Here is an 18529-nt window from a genome sequence, read left to right on the forward strand (position 1 = left end):
CCAAGTGAGATGCTTTGGGACTACTGTATCCCCAGTGCCTTGCCTCACTGCCTGGTACACAGTAGATGCTCAATCAGTGTTTCTAAATTATTGAAAGGACAAGTTAAAGGAAGAGCATTCATTCTTTCATTCAACAGTAGACTGTCAGACCCTTTGATGGTTCCTGGGAATAAAAGATGAATAAGATATGATCTCCACCTTGAAGAAAATAGTCTCGTGAGGAAGATGGACATGTAAATTACAAGCATACTGTGATACACGCGATGCATTAATGGTGGGATGTCGCTGGTGCTGGGGGGAGAACAGAGGTTATAAACTCTCCCTGGAGGATCAGGAAGGCTCCAGAGAGGAGGGACTTGAGGGAGAAGTGTCAGTGTGTCTCCTGGAGGGGTGCCCATGGGCAGGGTGGGGAGGAAGGGCATTGCTAAGCCAACAGGGACATCTGCGGGGACCTGACATGCTCAGGGAAGGCGCACGGGAGCATGTGCAGGCAGGACTTGAAGCCAGGTTCTTGGACCTGTCCTTTTACCGCATAGCACTTGGAGATGTCCCACATGGGCCCTCCAGGTTCTGGGTTCAGAAGGATTAGATCAGCTCCCAATGAAGTATACGCGGACTACTGATCGCCTGTCACTCTCCTCCGATGACCGCCAGCCAGAAAAATCTCTTCTGAGAAGGCGTTCCCCATCCGAGGCAATCTGAAACAATCTTATGAGATTTCTTGAGCCCAAAGCTCAAATACAAGCTATCTGGTCTGCTCCCTCCCTCTCTTCTTGTAATTCCGTCCAACACACCATGGAGCCGATGGGTCATGGCTGTCCGCCGGCAATTTCTTGCATTCCTTCCCCGCACCTTCTCTTGTTTACTTTCCTTCTCTTTAATAGGCTTTTAGCACAGGTCTGTTTGACTTCCAGATACCACTGCCTTTCTCACTGGTGGTTGCTGTGTTTGAGTTGTAGGCAAGATCCTAGAGTGCACACGTGGACACAAAAGGAGGGAGTCAGGACTCTTGGGAGCCAAGGTGGGATGAGGTATGAAGGAAATAGGGTTGTTAATAAGTAAATTATGCCAGAGGGAAAGGTTAGCTAATCCGTTGTGTGGGGATCAGTGGGGTGTCGTAGGTAATAACTTAGGGGCTCCATGGCTGGGATAATTCAGTTGTGTCTACAGTGGAGGAGGGTCTCATATCACAGTGACAAATGTCATTGGAAGTTGGTGTCAGCTCAGCCGAGAAAGACAGGCCCCTATGCCTTTAAAGTTGGAGTCATCTCAAAAGAGGAATCTGGTAATTTTGACTTAAAAACGTTTTCATGGATTTACTTTTTATGCTACCCATCCATACACCGTCCTCACCCACGGAGGATTCCTGGATCCCTCCCCTGATGTTTTTACATCAATTTTATTCTTACTTGTATCTTTACAGAAAATGGCACAGAAATCACAGGTTTAGAATACCTAGAGTTATTACATTTCCATATTTCAAACACTTCAATATCAAGTTTCTTTCTTCCCACTTCTATGTACAGTATTTACACACCGGGGACTAAAGTCTCTAACACTTCAAACCAACAGGGAACAAAGACATGGAGAAGAAGGGCGTTCCATGAACAGAATGAGGAAGAAATCAACTTTTGATATGGAATTAAAATCCAAACTCACTGTCTCAGGCCTTTCTCTTGCGAGGTATTCCCTGCAAAGGTGGGTGGGAAGGTAGAGGGAAATGTCAAGGGCATGAGGGTGACATAGGCCTGGCCTGGGGGGTGGAGGGGGCAGCTGCGGGGAGAACATCCCAGGTGGAATTTCCTCCCATCAGCAGACAGGAAGAAGCCCCCAGTCCCCTATTCCTCCACGGTCACTGTTCCGTCCTATTCTTACCGACAGACGCCACAGCACACACCTGGCAGGTGCGTGTACCTGTTGCTTAGTTAGAGTCTAATCCTGGCTCCTGCCTTGCTCTCCTTCGAGCCCTTTCTCGTACCCTTTTTGTGGCCACTCCTTGATGCCTGTAATAACCCCAGGTCCACTCCAGGCTTCACCTCCCAGGGATGGCCTGGATCAAGTCGAGCCAAGATTTGTGGCTTCCTGTGTGTTCATTTAATGGCTAGATCGGGTTGGACAGGCAGGACACATGCGCCCCAATGAACAGCAAGAAGCTCTAGAAGGGTGTCCTGCACAGCAAATCAGAGTCGTGGGCAGTATATGGCGGGGGGGGGGGGATCAGGATGCTTCAGAACGCAGGCCCAAAGGCTCTGGGTAAGAGTCTGGCCTCCCCAACAGTGCCCTGACCACAGCATTTTTGACAGGTGCCTGCTGTCTGCAGGGCACCGGCCCTGGACTCTACAGGTAGAGTGTCTGTGGTCTCATGCTGGGGAGAGCAGTGGGGCAGGCCGGGGGCGGGGGCGGGGTGGGTGGAGAGGGCAGGCAGGTACACAAGGGTGACTACAGAGGACATGAGATGGAGGGGGGCTGAGGGGCTCACGAGGACACCTTCCAAGTTTAAGCTGGAATCTGGGCCCCATCGATGGGGTGGGGCAGAGGTTGAGCCTGGGCCTATGGGTATGTGTTTTGGGGGGGTAATATCCACACTGTGGAGGCCCAGGCCCTCAGGAGGGAACAGGCCGAGGAGCACAGTTTTGCCAAAGCCTGGGGGAGCTCAGGGCACTGGTACTAGAATGCAGGTCCTCAGTCCCTGGTACTGTTGCGGCAGGTAATGAGTTGGCAGCAGCGGGCTTTGGGCCTGGGCAGAGCAGAATCCACAGGGGGTATAGGGCTGGGGAGCGGGGCTGGGGGGCCTCTTTCAAGCAAGAGAACAGAGAGTGAGGGGTGGATCTGGACACTGAGAGTCACCAAGGGGTTGAGTGAAAGTGGCTTGAGGAGATGGTTTGGGGCAGCAAGAAGGCTTCTGAGGCAGGGATGTTGGGATGAGAAGGAAGATGCCAGAGAGGTCAAGACTAGATAGGGGGTGTCTCAGCACGGCCCAAACCCTTGGCCAGAACTGAGTTGTGCCTGAAATCAGCCCGGGGGGTCATGGGGGCCCCCGTGGGGCAGGAGGAGGGTGGCAGAGGCCAGGCCCGAGCCCTGCCTCAGAGAACACCTCCCAACACCACAGGCCCCGAGGAGAGCAGAGTCCTGGGGCTCGGGATCTGCGAGCCCTTGATCTAAGCCATGTCCTCCAGCTGCGGCGGACTCAGCTTCTCCGTGGGCCTGTCTTCGTCCATGGCCTCCTCCTCCTCGGGCTCCACGGCGTTCCGGGCCAGGCTGTCGGGCCCAGACACAGTCCCCAGCACTTTGGTGCTGTGCTCCTGAGCTCTGGCTCGGAGCGCGGCAATGCTGTTCTCTCTCAGTTCCTCCTGGGACATGGCCGCTGGAGGGTCGGGGCCCCGCTCCTCCGGCTCCATCTTGTCCAGTCTGGGCGGGGCCTGGCGCTCCACCTCGGGCTTCCTCCCCGACTCCGCGGCTGCCTCCAGCGACTTTTTGTGCATCCCTAAAAAGAATTGTTGGTATTCGGGTTTAGAAAAGCGCCTGGGAAAGCCATCTTGAACTGAAAACGGCAAAGATAGAGAGAGGCCAGAATTAAGGACGAGCAGAAAGCCTTACTTCACACACCGCAGTCACGCGAGTCCCAGGGGCCGGGGCCGGGGCCGGGGCCGGGGCAGCGGGAGGGTGGCCAGGGGCCGGGGCTGGCGCTGCAGACCAGCAGCTGGGCCCCAGGCCTGCCGAGGGCTTCGCCAAGTCAGGTCCCTGGGCACCTGGCCACCGCCTGCTCTGCCCCTTCCCAAGCGCAGCACGAGCGCCCCATCCCTCCCTCCTGGGATTCTAGATCACAGAAACCCAAGATAAGCTGGTGCCGCTGCCAGACATAGGCCCCGAGGGCAGGTTGGGGGAAGATGGCACGTGGAGAGATTTCAGGGGGAAGAAGTCCTTTGGGCAAAGCCAGAATGGTGGCCAGAGGGTCCGAGGGGTCCCCCCAGCCCCCAAGAGAAGCTGTTTCATTCATCACAAGCCCACCTCTGGCCAAGTGAAGAGAAGGGTACAGACCCTGGGCCAACAGCCACACCCTTCTCACAGTACGAAAGAACCCAGGGGCCCAGGGCATAGACAGCTAGCCCTGGGCCCAGCATGCCCTGCCGAGCCTCCTGAGCGGATCTGCTCTGGAGTGTGTCTGTCCTGCTAGGTGGCCCGTTGTGGCCCGGTCTCCCTGCTCCAGAGCTCTGTCCCCTCCTCCAGGGAGCCCGCTCTCCTCACCACAGGGGCAGGGCCCCAAGGAGGGTGCGGGCTCTTACCCAGCAGCCACGGGGCACAGGAGTCCATGATGCCGTCCTTGGCGGACTTGAGGATGGACTCTGGCAGGGGGATAGAGTGCCGCACCATGGCCCCGTAGAGGCCGTACTCCGCCATGACGCTGCTCCGGCCCCAGCACTTCTCCCGTTTCCTCCACTTGGCCCTGCGGTTCTGGAACCAGACCTGCAAGTGAGGATGAACAGGGCTAGGGGTGTGTTCTGAAGGGCACTGAGGCCAGGCCCTTACCCCGGCGGCCCCCTGTGCAAGTCCCCACTCCTTTGATTGCTAGGGCTCCATCCCCAGGACTGCTAGTTTCTCCAGCAGGGTGCCCTCGTTTAACTTTCCCCACTCCGTGGTACCCCCCCCCCCCCGGGGATTCTCTAGGCTCAGAATGCCTAGAAGGAGGTCACTCAGTCCTATAAGAACGTGATGGGTGAAATGGGTCCTTTCTTTCTTTTTCTTTTTTAAATCAAAGCAGTTCTAGGATGACAGGCAGAGGCCTCTGGGTCAAGCTCTTGAGATGGGCAGTTCCCAGCATGGTCCTCAGTTTGCTGCCGAGAAGCCCCAACCGGGGAGCTCTCTTGAAAGTGGTCGCACCTCCAGCGTACAAACAGAATCCCGGTTTTGACTTGCAGAGGGACACATTCCTTCCAGGGGCTGGACTAGCCGTGCATCTTGTTCGGGTCTCCCTCTCCACCAGAACCCCAGGGGCCGAACCGGCCTTGAAGCCAGGCTGGTGTGGACTCAGGCATCAAAGGGCATGGCATCCAGGTAGCAGGAACCCTGGGGGACACCCCCAGGAGGCCCAAGTCAGCCTCCTTTCAAAGTCCTCCTTTCTAAGTGCCCTCCATGCACCAGCTCCCCACAGTTCTGGACTTAACCCTGAATCATAATGCAGAGGAGCTGGGCAGCCATCCCTCAGTCAGGCAAGGAAGATAAAATTCTTCTGGTGTGCAGAGAAAGGGGCATGAGGACCTAGGAGGGTGCAGTGGGGGGCCCTGCACCTCTGCATGGGGACACCCTGGAGAATGTTTCTCTGGCCCCAAAGCTGACTGGTGCAGGGCACGGGGTACCCTGGAGGTGTCCGCAGAGCTCTAGCCCCGTGCTTGGAGTGGTCCCCACCATGCTTGGGGGAAGGGAGATTTCTCGGTCTCCCAAAGCAGCTTTCCTGAGACTTCCGGCAGCTGACAGGAGCCCCCAGCTCTGTCCCCCAGGCAGGTGAAAGGAGCTTCGAGAAACCGGTGGGCTCTGGAAGGATCCCAGGCCCAACCAGCGGCCCCCCTCCCGTCCGCTCGCAGCCCCTCCGGGCCCTGACCTCCGGAATGGCGAGACGCCCAAGGCGCCCCGGGAAGTAGGGAGATGAGGGGGAGAACAGAGGCGGGTTCGTGGAAAATCTATTAGTTTCCTCTGCGATTTCCATTCCCTCGCCTCGGCCGGGTCTCCCGCCCCCTTCCCTCCGGGCCCCTCCCCCGCCCCCGGAGGCGGAGGTTTCAGCTTTTGATGAAAAATTGCTCCAGCTCTATTCAGGAGGCGGCAAAAGAAGAGTCACCCCCAGGGGCAGCCCTGGGCTGATTGAAAAATAAGTTAATTTCTGTTTGAATCGATGGGCCTCAGGCACTGAAATATCACGGGAAATTAAAGCGGCTGCTCTCTCGGGAGCCGCGGCATTGACCCGCACTAATTAATGCTGGGGAGGCAGCGCGAGCCGCGCCGCGAGCCGCTCCCCCTCCCCGGGGGACCCCAAACACTTCTCATTTAACTAATTAGACGGGGAAAATTGGGTGTTAATTTGTTTAGGATTTTTCCCCCTCTTCCCCCCGCAGCTCCCTCTCCGGCCCCCACCCTGCGCGGGGGCGCGGGAAATGAATGCGGGGCTCGCCGGCAGATGGCTGCCCGGGTCACTCTGCAATCTTCTCCGACTTGATTGCTTGATTAGGTCGTTAGCACATTAAAAAAAAAAATTGCTTGCCGTCTGGCGCTGGCGTGATGAGTGGGACGCGCGGCAGCGCCTGGGTAATTTATCTTTTTATACGGCAAAGAATTTGATTTCAATCTGCAGATATATGGGGCGCCTTTGACACCTGTTTAACATCGCGCCGCTGACAGTTTAACCCTTTGCTGCCTCTGCTGCGGGGACGCCCGGGCGGGGGTTCGGATCCGCGCGCCCCCGCCGTTCCCGCCGCTGCCGCTATGTGGCGCAGTGAGAGCCCCAGCGGCTCCAGGCAACCCCGAGTGTGCAACTGAGTGCGGCCGGACGCTTCCAGCAGGGGGCGCCCCGGCAGCCCAGCCTCGCCTCCCGAGGACCCTCAAAGAGTTCCGCGAGCGCAGACCGTCTCTGCCCGGCTGCGTTAAGACCGCGCGGTCCACGCACGCCTTTAAATGGACCGAAATGTGTGTATCCCTCTTTTGAAATGTCTCCGTTTGTAAATAACCAGGAACCCACAAAAACGGGAGAGACGCGCCCCAAGACTCCCCGGGCCTCGCCACCTCCGACAGAAAACGACCGCTCGGTCCACCCTGGGTGTGGCGCCGCCTGCAGCGAACTGCACCTTTGCCACCACCGGGTCTGGCACCTGCCGTTCCGGCTCAGGCCCACCTGGAGATCTGCGAAGCCATTGTGCAGGGCCCTTTCCCTGGTCCGGGCCCAGACCGCCGCGGGGGACCCCTGCCAAGGAAAGGGTTTATGCAGTTTGAAAGCCACTAGATGGCTGCGCCTCGGGGACTACAGAGCAGAGACGATGAGCGATGCGGGCCCGGCCTAACTCGCCCATCGCCCGGGCCGGGCTCCGCGTTATGTTTAGATCCCTCCCCAGCGCCACCTGCCTGTCCCTTAGGCTCTCCAAACCCAGCGCCTGCGGTTTGTCTGGGACCTCTGCCCTGTCCCACCCCAGTGCGGATGCCTGGGAGGATCCGCTGTCCTGGCTTCGTCTGGATTCCGTGAGCGTTGGTGCTTGGGGCGGGGTGGGGGGGGTGCGGGGAGGGCAGAGCTCTCACATGGAAACATCTTTACTGGAACACTAAAGAACGGGGGTGCAGACTTGGGATTCGGATGCTCTCTGGGGTCTATAAACAGAACCATTTTCCTGGGTCTCCTAATTTGGGCACATGAATAACTGGTCTGGAGATCAGACTTTGCCCGCAGACATTCCCAGGGGAGCTGGTGCCAGCTGGTCGTTCAAACCAGGAGTCATGCGGACCCTCGGTTATGGGCTCTTGGAATGCTTGGCTCTCTGCAAAGACCAGATGCTGCTCCAATTTATGGAGGAGACCTGGACAGCCAAAACAATTTCTTTTTAGGACAGTTGGCAGGGAAGCTGTAGCTTGATGCCTTGGAGGGAAGTGGACAAGGGATTAGCATTAACCCTAGCACTCCTCATATCCGCCTTTCGCTTCTCTTCCTGGAAGCAACCAGCATGTGCACAGAACTTGATGGTTACAAGAAGCACTGAAGCAGACAGTCCTGAACTGGATTCCCAGCTGCGAAAAAAATTGCTGTGTGATCTTGGACAAGTTGTTTGTCTTCTCTCGTATGTCTCTCCAAACATAAAATAATGTCTATTTTCCAGGGCTGTTTTGAGGATTAATACAAAAAGTGAAAGTCCTAGAAAGTCCCTAGAACTTCCCTAGAATGGTCCTAGAACCCACGCTTATCACATAGAAGGTTCAAATAGTGCTACTTACTATTATTTCAGTGGAGGCAAAGAAAACCAAGGGGAGGTTAATCAACAGCATTACCTGTCCCTCTGGCCTCCTCAGCAGGCTCTTTAGCAAGGTTGGACTGACAAATAATAATAACTCCAGGAGAGGGGCAGAGGGATAGAACTAACCTTTAAGCTGTATGATTTTAATACAGCTAGCCTCTGTTTCCCCTTTAGGTATCCCGAGGGCCAAACGGAGACCCCTGCTGCTATGAGCACATTTCTAATGTATCCCAGGCCCTTGAGGCTCAAATGCACGAGAACACCCAGGCAGTGCCCAAACCTCCCTGCAAACTGGCTGTGATCGGGAGCTGGAAGGCCTTGGCTGGAGATCCTTGCCCTGCCTCTCACTGTCTTGGTGATCGCTCAGTCTCTCATGCCTTCCCTTTTTTGGCTGCCCACTTTCTAGAGGAGACTGCCCTCTCACGTGATAGTCGGGCCTGGAACTCCTGAGCAGAACCTGTGTCAAGGCCACAGGGAGGACCAGAGCTCTGCCTTACACCTTAGGGTTCCCAGTGCCTGAGAAGGGGCTCAAAAGGGACACACCGGGTCTGGCACTCCCACGTGAGATCTTCCAGCTTGGGAACCCAGGGTCTGGGTTCCTGCATTTCCCCTCAGAGGTGTTGCCCTAGAAGCACTCAGATGCCTCTGGCGGTCCATAGCGGGTCTGACAGGAGCCTCCACAGCTGGCAGTGAGGGTCCCAATAGATTGTGCCTCCAAGGACAGACAGGACCTGGAGAGGGGTACTTGTCAAACAGGTGCTCTCTCGCTACAGAGCACACTGGGAGCAGAGCCAGCAACCCTACCAGCAATTTCTCTCATGGTGTGGGTAGAACAGCTACAGTTGTGCCCACGAATGGCCTCTCTTGTCATCACACAGCTCCTGTCCTGTAAGCTCCCACCCTGGCATCTCCACAGGACACCATACCCCCGGCTCCTTCTCTCAAAGCTCTCCCAGGAGAACCTCTGTGGTCATCCCAGGATTGCCAGCCTCAAGAAGACATCTTGTAAGATGAATGCTCTTTGTACATTCTGGTCGCTCGCCTCCCCAGGCCCTGCTTTCAGAGCTTGCCTCCTACCACCAGGCCTGGCTCTGTCAGCCATGTGGCGGTCCCATCGCATTCACCCAGCTTTCTTCCTCTCCTCCGGCTGGAAGCTGATTAATTTGAGCTCATTGCAGCAGTGATTTAATGACTTAACACTCCACATGCACTCAGCATTCCTGACACCGTATTTCAGCGTCTCCCTTCCCGCCACGGCTTCAGGCTCAGAGAAACCGGGCCTTGCTGCAGCCTCTGACGTCCAGTAGGGGGCAGCTTTGCCCACATTTCCTGGCAGCCCAGGCAACATCCTTCCCTGCATCTTGTCGCTCATGCCGCGCTGTCCCCCCTCAACAAACTCCGCATCCTTCCACTTATAGGAACACATATGAAACGCAGAAACTCCTTTCCAGAGTCTCTGACGCAGGATTTTTATGCCAGCTGTCCACGATCACTGGAGAGTTTTAAAGATACACAGATGTCAAGGACTCTACACCAAAGTAATTAGATCAGAATGGCTGGGCAGGGGGGGCCCACATGGGTTTTTCAAAAGCTGCCCTGTGATGCTATATCCTCTAACATCTGGAATAGAATCCCTTCCAACTTCGTTCCCTATCCTTGGGCCTGTATCCCTTTGAAAGAGGCCAACGTGAACAACACTAGTCCGAGGATCCAGGCCATGAGCTTAGGTACCAGAATTTGCCCACTCAAAAAATAATTTTTTTATGAGTGAGTTTGTGAGGTTTCTTCCTTTAGAACAATGCCTGGAACTCAGGAAGTATCTTTATGAAGGTTTGATACAGGTCCCCCCCGACCTCCAACCGTCTCTGCTTCCCCAGCTTCAAGTCAAAACACAGGCTTCAGATTCAAGAGGCGGGTGGTGAATGTGTGCGCTTTCGAGGCGGACCGCGTGTCCCCCACCACCTAGCTGTGTGGCCTTGGGCCAGGGGCTGTCCTTCTGCTTCCTTGGTCGTCTCCAGAACTAACTGAGATCAGCACTGAAGTCGGGCAAGCCCGGGCACCTGCCGGGCATCACTCAGGATACATGACACGAGGCTTTATGGCACCTGCACCCAAGGCGGGGCTCACCGTCACCCCCATCTTACAGGTGAGGAATTAGGGGCTCTGCAGGGTGAAGTCCACTTGTCCACTCACTCAGTCCCAGGAATGGTGGAGCCAGGATGTGTCTGGCTTTGAAACAGTGTCCCTAACCACTGTACCTCCTTGCCTCTCCCGTGGGTGTTGTGTTTTCAGAACACCTAGCACGTGGAAACTGCTCTGTAAGTGATAGCTGTGATCATCGCTGAAACATGTGGAGACTTTGCCCGGGCCACCTGGGCCAGGCTATGTGACAGCTCACATACACCTTCTGGAAGGCAGAATTTAGCTAAAGAACTCCGTGGTGCTCAAAGACTCTGAGAGATTCTCGGCTCTGTTTTCCTAGATCTAGAGTTCTCGCAGTCCCAGGGCAATCAACTGACTCCACAACCTAGCTCCTCCTTGCTGGCCCCTGTAGCTTCAGACACCACTGGACAGATGCCCGACCCCCGCCCCCTGACAACTCAGAGAAGCCTGGCATCTGCCTACTGGGGCGTCTGTGGCAATGCAGGAACAGCTGAGCGAGAGCCTTCCCCAGAATCCTCCACGCGCCCCACCCACTGCCACCACGGCCACAGCCGAACAGATTTTCAGACAGCCCAATGCAAGCAGCAGCTGTTCCTTCCTACTGGTGAGTAGTGCCACTGGGAGGCCTACCAGCAGGAGACGTTCTCGGCCCCCCCCACCCTGGCCACTTGTAATAGCCAACTTTGTGCAAACGCAGGCCAGGTAGGGGTTACCATTACACATCGACTAGATTGGCGAGGGTTGACACACAGACACACAGGCTTGATTCAGAATGAACACAGGATTCAGAATCAACACCCCAGGCTTACCCCGCTGGAACCCAGTTGGGTAGGGGCCTGATGGATCCAGGCCACCACGGATAAGGCACCAAACAGATAATCTGCTTATGAATAATTGAGCTTATTGTTAGTGTCAATGTCTAAAACCACTGGCTGAAATTCCTAATAGATTTCCAGGGGAGAGGAAGACTCTTCTGGAAAAGTAGCTCATGTCTCATTTCCAGTTCTCTGGTTGTCCAGTGAGAGAACACAAAGCTACCTAGAACTTATGTGGTTTCCTTTCCCCCCAACACACATCCTACCTCCAAGGGCTTTTCTTTACTGGAAGGGGTTTCAGGAAGTCGGGATCCCTGCTCCCCCTCACTTTTCCCAGCCTTAGCTATAAACTGCTCTGGACCATTCTACTGATGAAAACAGCTTTCACTCAAGGGTGTGATCCAGTTAAGACAAACCCAAATCTTCTGCAAATGTTCCTCCTACCCACTGTTCTAGGCCCTGCCTAGAAAATCATCAGACTTCATCTCCCAGAGAAACCATTAAGCAGATCCACCCTTGCCTAGCGAGGGGGGTTCTGGCCTTGGAAAGGTCTTGCTGCTGATGAAAGGGAGCCCTGCGGCCAGCACAGCTCAGAACATCCCAGTCTGGACCAGTGGTCGGTTATCTCGCAGAAGTCTCTAGGAGAGGGGTGCCTGATTGATTCAGAGGAACATGCGACTCTCGATCTGGGGGTTGTAAGTTCAAGCCCCATGTTGACTGTAGAGACTACTTAAAAATAAAATCTTCAAAAACAACTCTAGGAGAGGAGAAGGGCTTAATCAGCCACACTTGCAGGCAAGAGTCCCCAGCCACATCCCAGACCAGACCCAAGCAGGAGCTCAGGGCAAGGCCAGCTGTCTGATTGTGAGAGGAAGGAGTTTCAGGTGGATGGAGGTGGTGGGGTTGACAGAAAGGGAGGAGGTGACCTTTTCTTCATGGGTTGGGGGAGTGGAAGGAAGGGAAACAGAATGGGGTCAGGACTAGAAGCCACCTTCCCCTTCTACCCACCTCTGGCCTTGGAGCAGACATGTAGCTGTACCTAAGAGATACCTGCCACCACAGAGTCCCCCCTTGAGGATCCATGAGGACCCATGATGACCCCGCCCCAGAACACCCTGTCCCACCACAGGCCCCTTCACGGTCTGCCTGACCTGCTCCTCAGGAAGCCACAGTCTGGAACAGCAGGCCAGCCGCACCATCCAGGTCTCATGTCCCCTCCCTGCCTCAACAACAGTGCCCACCTCACGTGATAGGTGTTCAGCAAGTACCTATCACCTTAACTGAACTGTTCTTCACAAGGACAAGCAGGGGGTTGGAGATGGGGTCACAGGTATCCAGGAGCCTGGGGCTGACAATACCTCAGGGAGTGTGCAGAGAGAAGGACCTGGGGCTCTGTTACCTGTATCCTGTCTTCTGGAAGCTCCGTTTTCATGGCCAGCATCTCCCGGGCATAGACATCTGGGTAGTGGGCCTCATTGAATGCCTTCTCCAGCTCCTCTAGCTGGTAGGAAGTAAAGATTGTCCTGAGGGGAGCAAAACCAGACACTCAGGACCCAGAAACTAAAAGAGACTGTTTCAGAGAGGACAGAATGACCCTCCCCTAGCCTCCTAGACAGACCCCCAAACCCAGGGCTGGCCCAGCACAATCAGACACAAACTCACATCCACACACGCACACCACTCACACTCACATATGTTCACACACACTTGTAGCTTAACACTCTAGGTTCTCCTTTATTCAAGTCTGAGGATCCACACTGTCCTTCTTGGGAGGACATTCTTTCAGCCTTCGGTGACACTTCATACTAGGGAATCTTTCTGGAAGCGATTTGGGGGAAAGCATGTTCAGACAGAAATTTTAGAAAGCTGTAGAAAGCCCTTCTTCTTCCTTCCAAGCACAGAGTGAGGGACTCACCAGATAAATAAATGCCTCAGGCCCTCTGGGACCTGCTTTCCCGTTTCCTCTGGAAGGCAGTAGTTGATCTTTTCAATGACACCCACGTTCAAAGTCCCACTGGAAGGTCAAATGCAACCACAACCCTAGTGTTTGAACAGCTGAGACCCGAATCTCCCACCTCCTCACGCATCCCACCATTTTCTCCTCCTCACCTCTGCCACAACTTGGAACTACTAGCTCCTCAGAGTTGCCCGCGGATCCCCCCCCCCCCCGCCACTTCCGGTGCTCATAAGACAAGGAGGCACCTTCCAACTGCCTTCCAACACCCAGGCTCAGCCATTCGTGGGGGTGGAGGGGCGTCCCATTCAGGAGGGTTCCATCTAGGTCACTGTGAGAGAACCTACCTACACAGCCCCCACTCCCCACAGAGCAGTCTACACTGACCTATTTGGGTCCTAACCTGTTTTAAGAATCTGGTAAACGCTACATCCTTTTGCCCTAGGACAACACCCAAATGAATATTCTCCAACACAAAATTTTACTTCTATTATCAGGAGCTTCATAGACCTCCTTTCCCCCATAAATCATATACACCCGCTGACAGGCACCAGTTCTTCTCTATTCAGACCTTAATTTCACCAGCTTCTAGATGACCTTTATTCTGTACCCTTATCAAGTCAATGAGCAATATAGTCCTGATTCCACAAACCCAGATTGTAAAGATGGTACGTTCTTTGCCCGAGCCTCTGGGATCTGACGCTGGGGACCAGCAGAGAGGGTTAGAATCCTTCACTGAAGCTCTCATTCTCACTCCCACCAAACACCAGGAAAAAGTCCCAGTGGAAGCCCCATTGGGTCCTTGTGCTGTTGTTGGCTTTAATGTCTTGAGGGAAGATGCAGGGGATGTGTGAGGAAGAAAGATTCTGCCCTTTATAGAAAATGACTGGTTTGATTCTAAATTGTTTCTCCTATTCTCTTGGGAGGCGGGGAATGGAATGTTTATGTACACAGAAAGTGAATTCTTCAGAATTTTGAAGATCTGCTGGTTTCTATTTTGCTCTTGCCACTTACTGAAAGGCCCCGGAACAGATTGTCAGAATAAACAATCAAAGTCTTGAAGTCTTCTCAAAACTGGGGAAACCAAGGCACACAGGTGTTGTGGCTTGGCCAACGCCAAAGAAGGGAGGGGACGAGAGGTTATTTAGAATCATTCAAGTGCCTGCCTCCACTTGGGAGAGCTCTCATTGAAAAAACAAAAACAAAAACAAAAAACCAAATCTCAAATCCCCCAAACTTTCCCTCATTCCTGCCTCAGAGCTAATCTGCGTGTTGATGCTGGTGTGCTCTCCAGGGAGGCTTCTGCATCCCACAAATGTGATCCAAACCCTGCTCCCGGCTTAATGCAGAATCCCAGACTCTTCAGGTGCCTGCCGCATCCCGTCTGCAGAGAAGCTGAGCTTTCCCGGTGCAGGGACGACCAGAATCCCAGAGACTCCCAAGGCGGCTGCTCCATCCCTATTCCCCCTCTCCAACCCTGACTAAGCCCGGCGTGTTTCTGGGAGAAAAAGAGATGCCCATCTCTCATTACTAGACTCCAGAGGCTCTTACCTGAAACGCCCAAATGAGAGAAGCTCAGGAAAAAAATATTTTTAAAAAACTAATTAAAAGCTGCACCAGCCATCAGTAGCCATTCTGATCTCTCTAATAATCTGCGCTCTGCATACACCAGAAACCGCCTGAAACCGAGGGCAGGTGGTGGGTTGCGCTGTCTCACCCGGAACCCCCAAACATCTCCTCAGTGGGGAGAGTGTCTGGGGAGGACCGAGTCAGGAGCCTTACGCAGAGATCTGGGGCTGTGGATCAGCCAGTCCAACAGTCCACACAAGGAGACGTCCTGGAGCAAAAAACTGTTCTTGTACCCAGGGAATACTTTCTCCTGGACTCTCCTTGCCTTGTGAACCCCTCTTCCCATTTCTGCACCGGCACAGAAGCCGTTCAGCCCCAGTGGCTCTGACCTATCCTCCCTCTATGGTCCCCGCCCCTGCCCTTGCTCAGGGGAAGCTGACACGATTACCCACCCTGGGAGCAGGGAGAGATGGGGGGCAGAAAAGATGCTCTAATAAATATTTGTTGGATGAATGAATGTAAAAAAAATGACCCAGGATCTATGTTTCCGTTGAAAATAAAACAAAGCGAAACACAACAAAAATGTTGCCTGAAGGGAACGAATAAACGAGGTCACTGAGAAACCAAGTCAAAGTTCACCCTCATTCCAGCCCGAACCTACTGGGGCTTAGAGGACAGGAAGAGCCATTTCAAAAGGTGGGAACCAATAGTGGAGTTTCCAAGAGCTAGCTAAGCAAGAGGGGAATGCAGAAAAGTGCCCAGAGAAGGGGTGCAAAGAGGCTGGGAACAAACTGGGGAGAAGAGGATGGGGTGGGCGGTGGCCAGGAGAGCTCCCTAGGGGAGAAATGTCTCACCAGCCAGCAGGAACCTTGTGGACACACCACCTGGACTAGGGTGCAGGGAGAGATTTGGGGAAACAGATCTGGAGGGCGAGCACAGGGGAGGAGTCTGGAAGCAGCACTGGCAGAAAGGCAGATTTTTGGAGCTCACTTCTTTATTTCCTTAAACCCCCCTCAGAAATTCCTACAAAGAACTAGCAGGTGCCTCGCGGAACCCGAAGGGAATGTGCGTCTGGGGTGGGGTGTTACTTTTCAGGATATTCCTTTAAGCACCTACTGAATTTTAAAGTTGTACCAGTAGTACCTATTTGAAGATTCATTTAAAAAAATTCTCTCCGTAGCCGGTACCCCCATGCAGCCCACCCGACTCCAGCAGATGCTGGTGGGGTCATCCAGTCCACACACCTTCCCTCCCCATTTTACAGACAAGGAAACTGAGGCTCGCGGAGGGAAAGAGACCCTCTCAGGGTCACAAAAGAGCAGATGCCTAACGAAAAATTCCCATCCGAGGGCATATATCACGCTCAAGGTGTTTGACCCGCTGGGAGCAGAAGGCCAAGGGTGTGGCTGAGCGGACAGGGATGCCGGGACCCGGATGCGGGCCCGGGGACAGCGGGCAGAGGGGCCAGCTTGGGCGGGAGGTGGGAGCCACTCTGCCCCATCGAATCTGGGGGCCGCCTGCCTCTTTCTGGCTCCGGTTCGGCCTTGCTTTGGCCTTTCCTTTCTCCCGCAGAAGGAAAAAGCCCAGCGGGTGCCGCCTCCCCGGCGGCCACACACCATCCTCACCCGTTGTGGCTGGACGCCAGGGTCCCGGGCGGATATCCCCAAACAACCTTCGGTGTCCCCGGCCCTGGCGCAGCCTTGGACTTCTAACTTAGGAGTCGGTGAGAAGAGGGTTGGAACGACCCACCCCCCAAACAGGTTCTGGCAAGGGAGTAGGTGAGCCGAAGAGGTGACGGAAAGCGCCGCAGGGGCCTTACCTGTGTCGCCGCTTCTTCCGTTTCTTGGTCTGGTTTAAAGCCGATTTGGACATTTTTCGGTCGCTGGAGGAAACATCTTCAGAATCTGAAAAGCGGGCGGAGGCACATGCGGCAGAATGGGGGGCGCGCTCGGCAGCGCCCGGGGACGTCAGGCGCCCGAAGCCCGCGAGGGCCCCACCCCGGGCCGACTGCGGGAGCGGCCGGGACCTGCTCTGCCCGCCCGGGGAGCCCTCCGAGAGGTCGACTCCATCGCTTAGCCCCGGCCGGCTCTACCCACGCCGGCTCCCGAACCCGAAGATTTTGCACAGATTTCGTTGTAAGAGAGGCAAAGGCCCCAACGCGTTTGGGGCCGGGGCGGCGGTGGAGCGAGGCAGCCTCAGGGGCTCGCAGGGCCGGCGGGCGGGGATCCGGGCGCTGCGCCCTGCCCCGCGCCTGCAGCTCCGGCGTCCCGGGCCCCGAAAGTTGGCCCCGGGAGAGGAGCCGGGACTCAGGGAGCCGGGCGCGGGGAAACGTGGGGTCTCCCCGGGCACAGCCCCTTTTTCAGTGCCTGCGGAATGCGCCCCCGCTCGAGACTGGAGAAGCTGCGACGCGTTACTTTTCGTTGTCCCTCCAAATAAAAGTAAATAAATAAATACATAGATAACGAAAAATCGGGGGAACTGCCGAGCGCGAGCACGAGCCGGAGGCCGAGCGGGTGGGGACGCGCGGCCGGGAAAGCAGTCCGGGGTGTGCGCGGTGGGGTCGTCCCGGGGCCCCGCCTGGCACGGGCATCCGCTAGATTGTGGCATTTAGGTGGAATCGGATGGTGGCCGCTCCTGCCGCCGCAGAGGCCAGGGTGTCCAAGCTCGTGGGGTGAAAAATAAACCCCAGCTGACCCACATGGGCTTTGTGGAACGGAGAGAAGAGGAAGGAACAGCAACTTTGGATACCAGGGCTGGGCCGAAGCGGACACCCGCTTCCTGGGCGACCAGCTCACGGAACAGAATCGGTCCCCGGACCGCGGGTCCTCCGGGAGGCCGGGGTGCAGGGAAGCAGCTGAGCTGGGGACCCCCAGCCCGCGCCACGAGCTCCGACACCCCAAGCTGGGTTTCCGGTGGGGCCCCCGCCGGGCGCCGCGGCAGAGCGGGGCCCTATGCGGGGACCGGAGAACTGCGCGGAGGCCGGAAACGCTGGGGCCGAAACCAGGCGGGAGCCCGGAGCATCCTCCCGGCGCCTGCCCCGGGCGCGCCGGCCCCAGGCTCGAGCTGCGACCCTTCGGCCTTGGCGCGAACTTTTGCGCGGGGAGAAGGCCTTGCGGTGCAAGCGAAAGCCGACGGCGTGGGGCTTCCGGCTCTCGCCCCCAGTCGGGCAGCCGGGCAGCCTCGCCCTCACCTACCCGAGCTAGCCGTCTGGCTGGTGTCCAACGGCCCCGACGCTCTTCCCAGCGGCTGCAAGTGGACGCTCTGCGGGTCGGACAGCACTTCCAGGAAGGTGGGCTGCGCGTAGAAGCCGGGGAGCCCCCCGGGCCCCAGTAGCCCCATGCCGCCCACTCCTGCGGGACTGAGCACTGAGCGCGCCGCCAGCAAGTGCCCGGGGGCCAAGCCGTCGAGGGCAGCCCGCGGGTGGGAGTTGGGGGGCTCCTTGTTCAAACCCAGGATCTCCTGGATGCCGAACCCCGTGCACCTGGCCGGGGCGCCCCCCGAGGTACTCTTGGCCACTGTCTCGGATTTGGGCTTGCTCAGCGCTTCCCCCGCTTTCCCCGTCATCTCCCGGCTCTTTGGAGGGGCTGAGGCCGCAGGTCTTTTGCTCCCCCCACCCCCCCGCCGGGCTCCCCGCTTCGCGAAGTTGGTCCCAGGTGCCCCCTCCGGTGTCTAATGCTCTGGAGCCCCAAGGAGATTCCCCTTTTATCCAACCAGGCGGCAGCCCAAGTGGGGTCAGAGCTGAGCAGCCAATCACCGGGGCCAGGAGCATTAGGAATTCCAAAAAGCTGGCAGCTCCCGCCGCAGGCAGCACCGAGGGGCCAGGGCGCTGGGGACCGGGCACCGGGTGGACTCGGCAGGACGCCCATGGGCAGGGACCCGGGGAGCTGAAATGAGACAACAAGGTTCAGGACTGTTCCAGGAGGCTGGGTGGCTTGGGATTCTGGGGAGAGCCTGGCTGGGACATGTCCCTGGGGTGGGGTGGGAGGTTGGGCGGAGGGCCAATGTTAGAGACTGGGGGTCCTCCCTCCCTTGAGTCCAGTACAGAC

General features: G+C 56.3%; 1 protein-coding gene across 2 annotated transcripts; it reads right to left on the reverse strand.

Moving 5' to 3' along the window:
- Positions 1-1330: 1330 nt before the first annotated feature.
- VSX2 (visual system homeobox 2) lies at positions 1331-18135 on the reverse strand. Of its 2 annotated transcripts, none has more exons than XM_032341719.1 (5): positions 17678-18135; positions 16303-16387; positions 12360-12483; positions 4284-4464; positions 1331-3484 (listed from the first exon to the last, which is right to left on the reverse strand). In XM_032341719.1, exons 1-5 carry the CDS (start codon positions 18045-18047, stop codon positions 3159-3161), a joined length of 1086 nt encoding a protein of 361 aa, XP_032197610.1. In that variant the 5' UTR covers positions 18048-18135; the 3' UTR covers positions 1331-3158. The 2 variants fall into 2 exon arrangements, with proteins under 2 accessions (XP_032197610.1, XP_032197609.1); XM_032341718.1 differs by having other exon boundaries at positions 1331-3541.
- Positions 18136-18529: the final 394 nt, after the last annotated feature.

The sequence above is a fragment of the Mustela erminea genome, chromosome 5, assembly GCF_009829155.1.
Source record: "Mustela erminea isolate mMusErm1 chromosome 5, mMusErm1.Pri, whole genome shotgun sequence".
Classification (NCBI taxonomy): domain Eukaryota; kingdom Metazoa; phylum Chordata; class Mammalia; order Carnivora; family Mustelidae; genus Mustela; species Mustela erminea.

What these genes read in the sequence shown, in the direction of transcription:
- VSX2 (XM_032341718.1), bottom strand. Translation starts at nt 18,047, where the DNA reads ATGACGGGGAAAGCGGGGGAAGCGCTGAGCAAGCCCAAATCCGAGACA. An exon ending in CAGCCAGACGGCTAGCTCGG is followed by an intron (nt 16,388 to 17,677) that starts GTAGGTGAGGGC and finishes CCCGCTTTTCAG; the next exon opens with ATTCTGAAGATGTTTCCTCC. An exon ending in TTCCAGAAGACAGGATACAG is followed by an intron (nt 4,465 to 12,359) that starts GTAACAGAGCCC and finishes CCTCACTTGCAG; the next exon opens with GTCTGGTTCCAGAACCGCAG.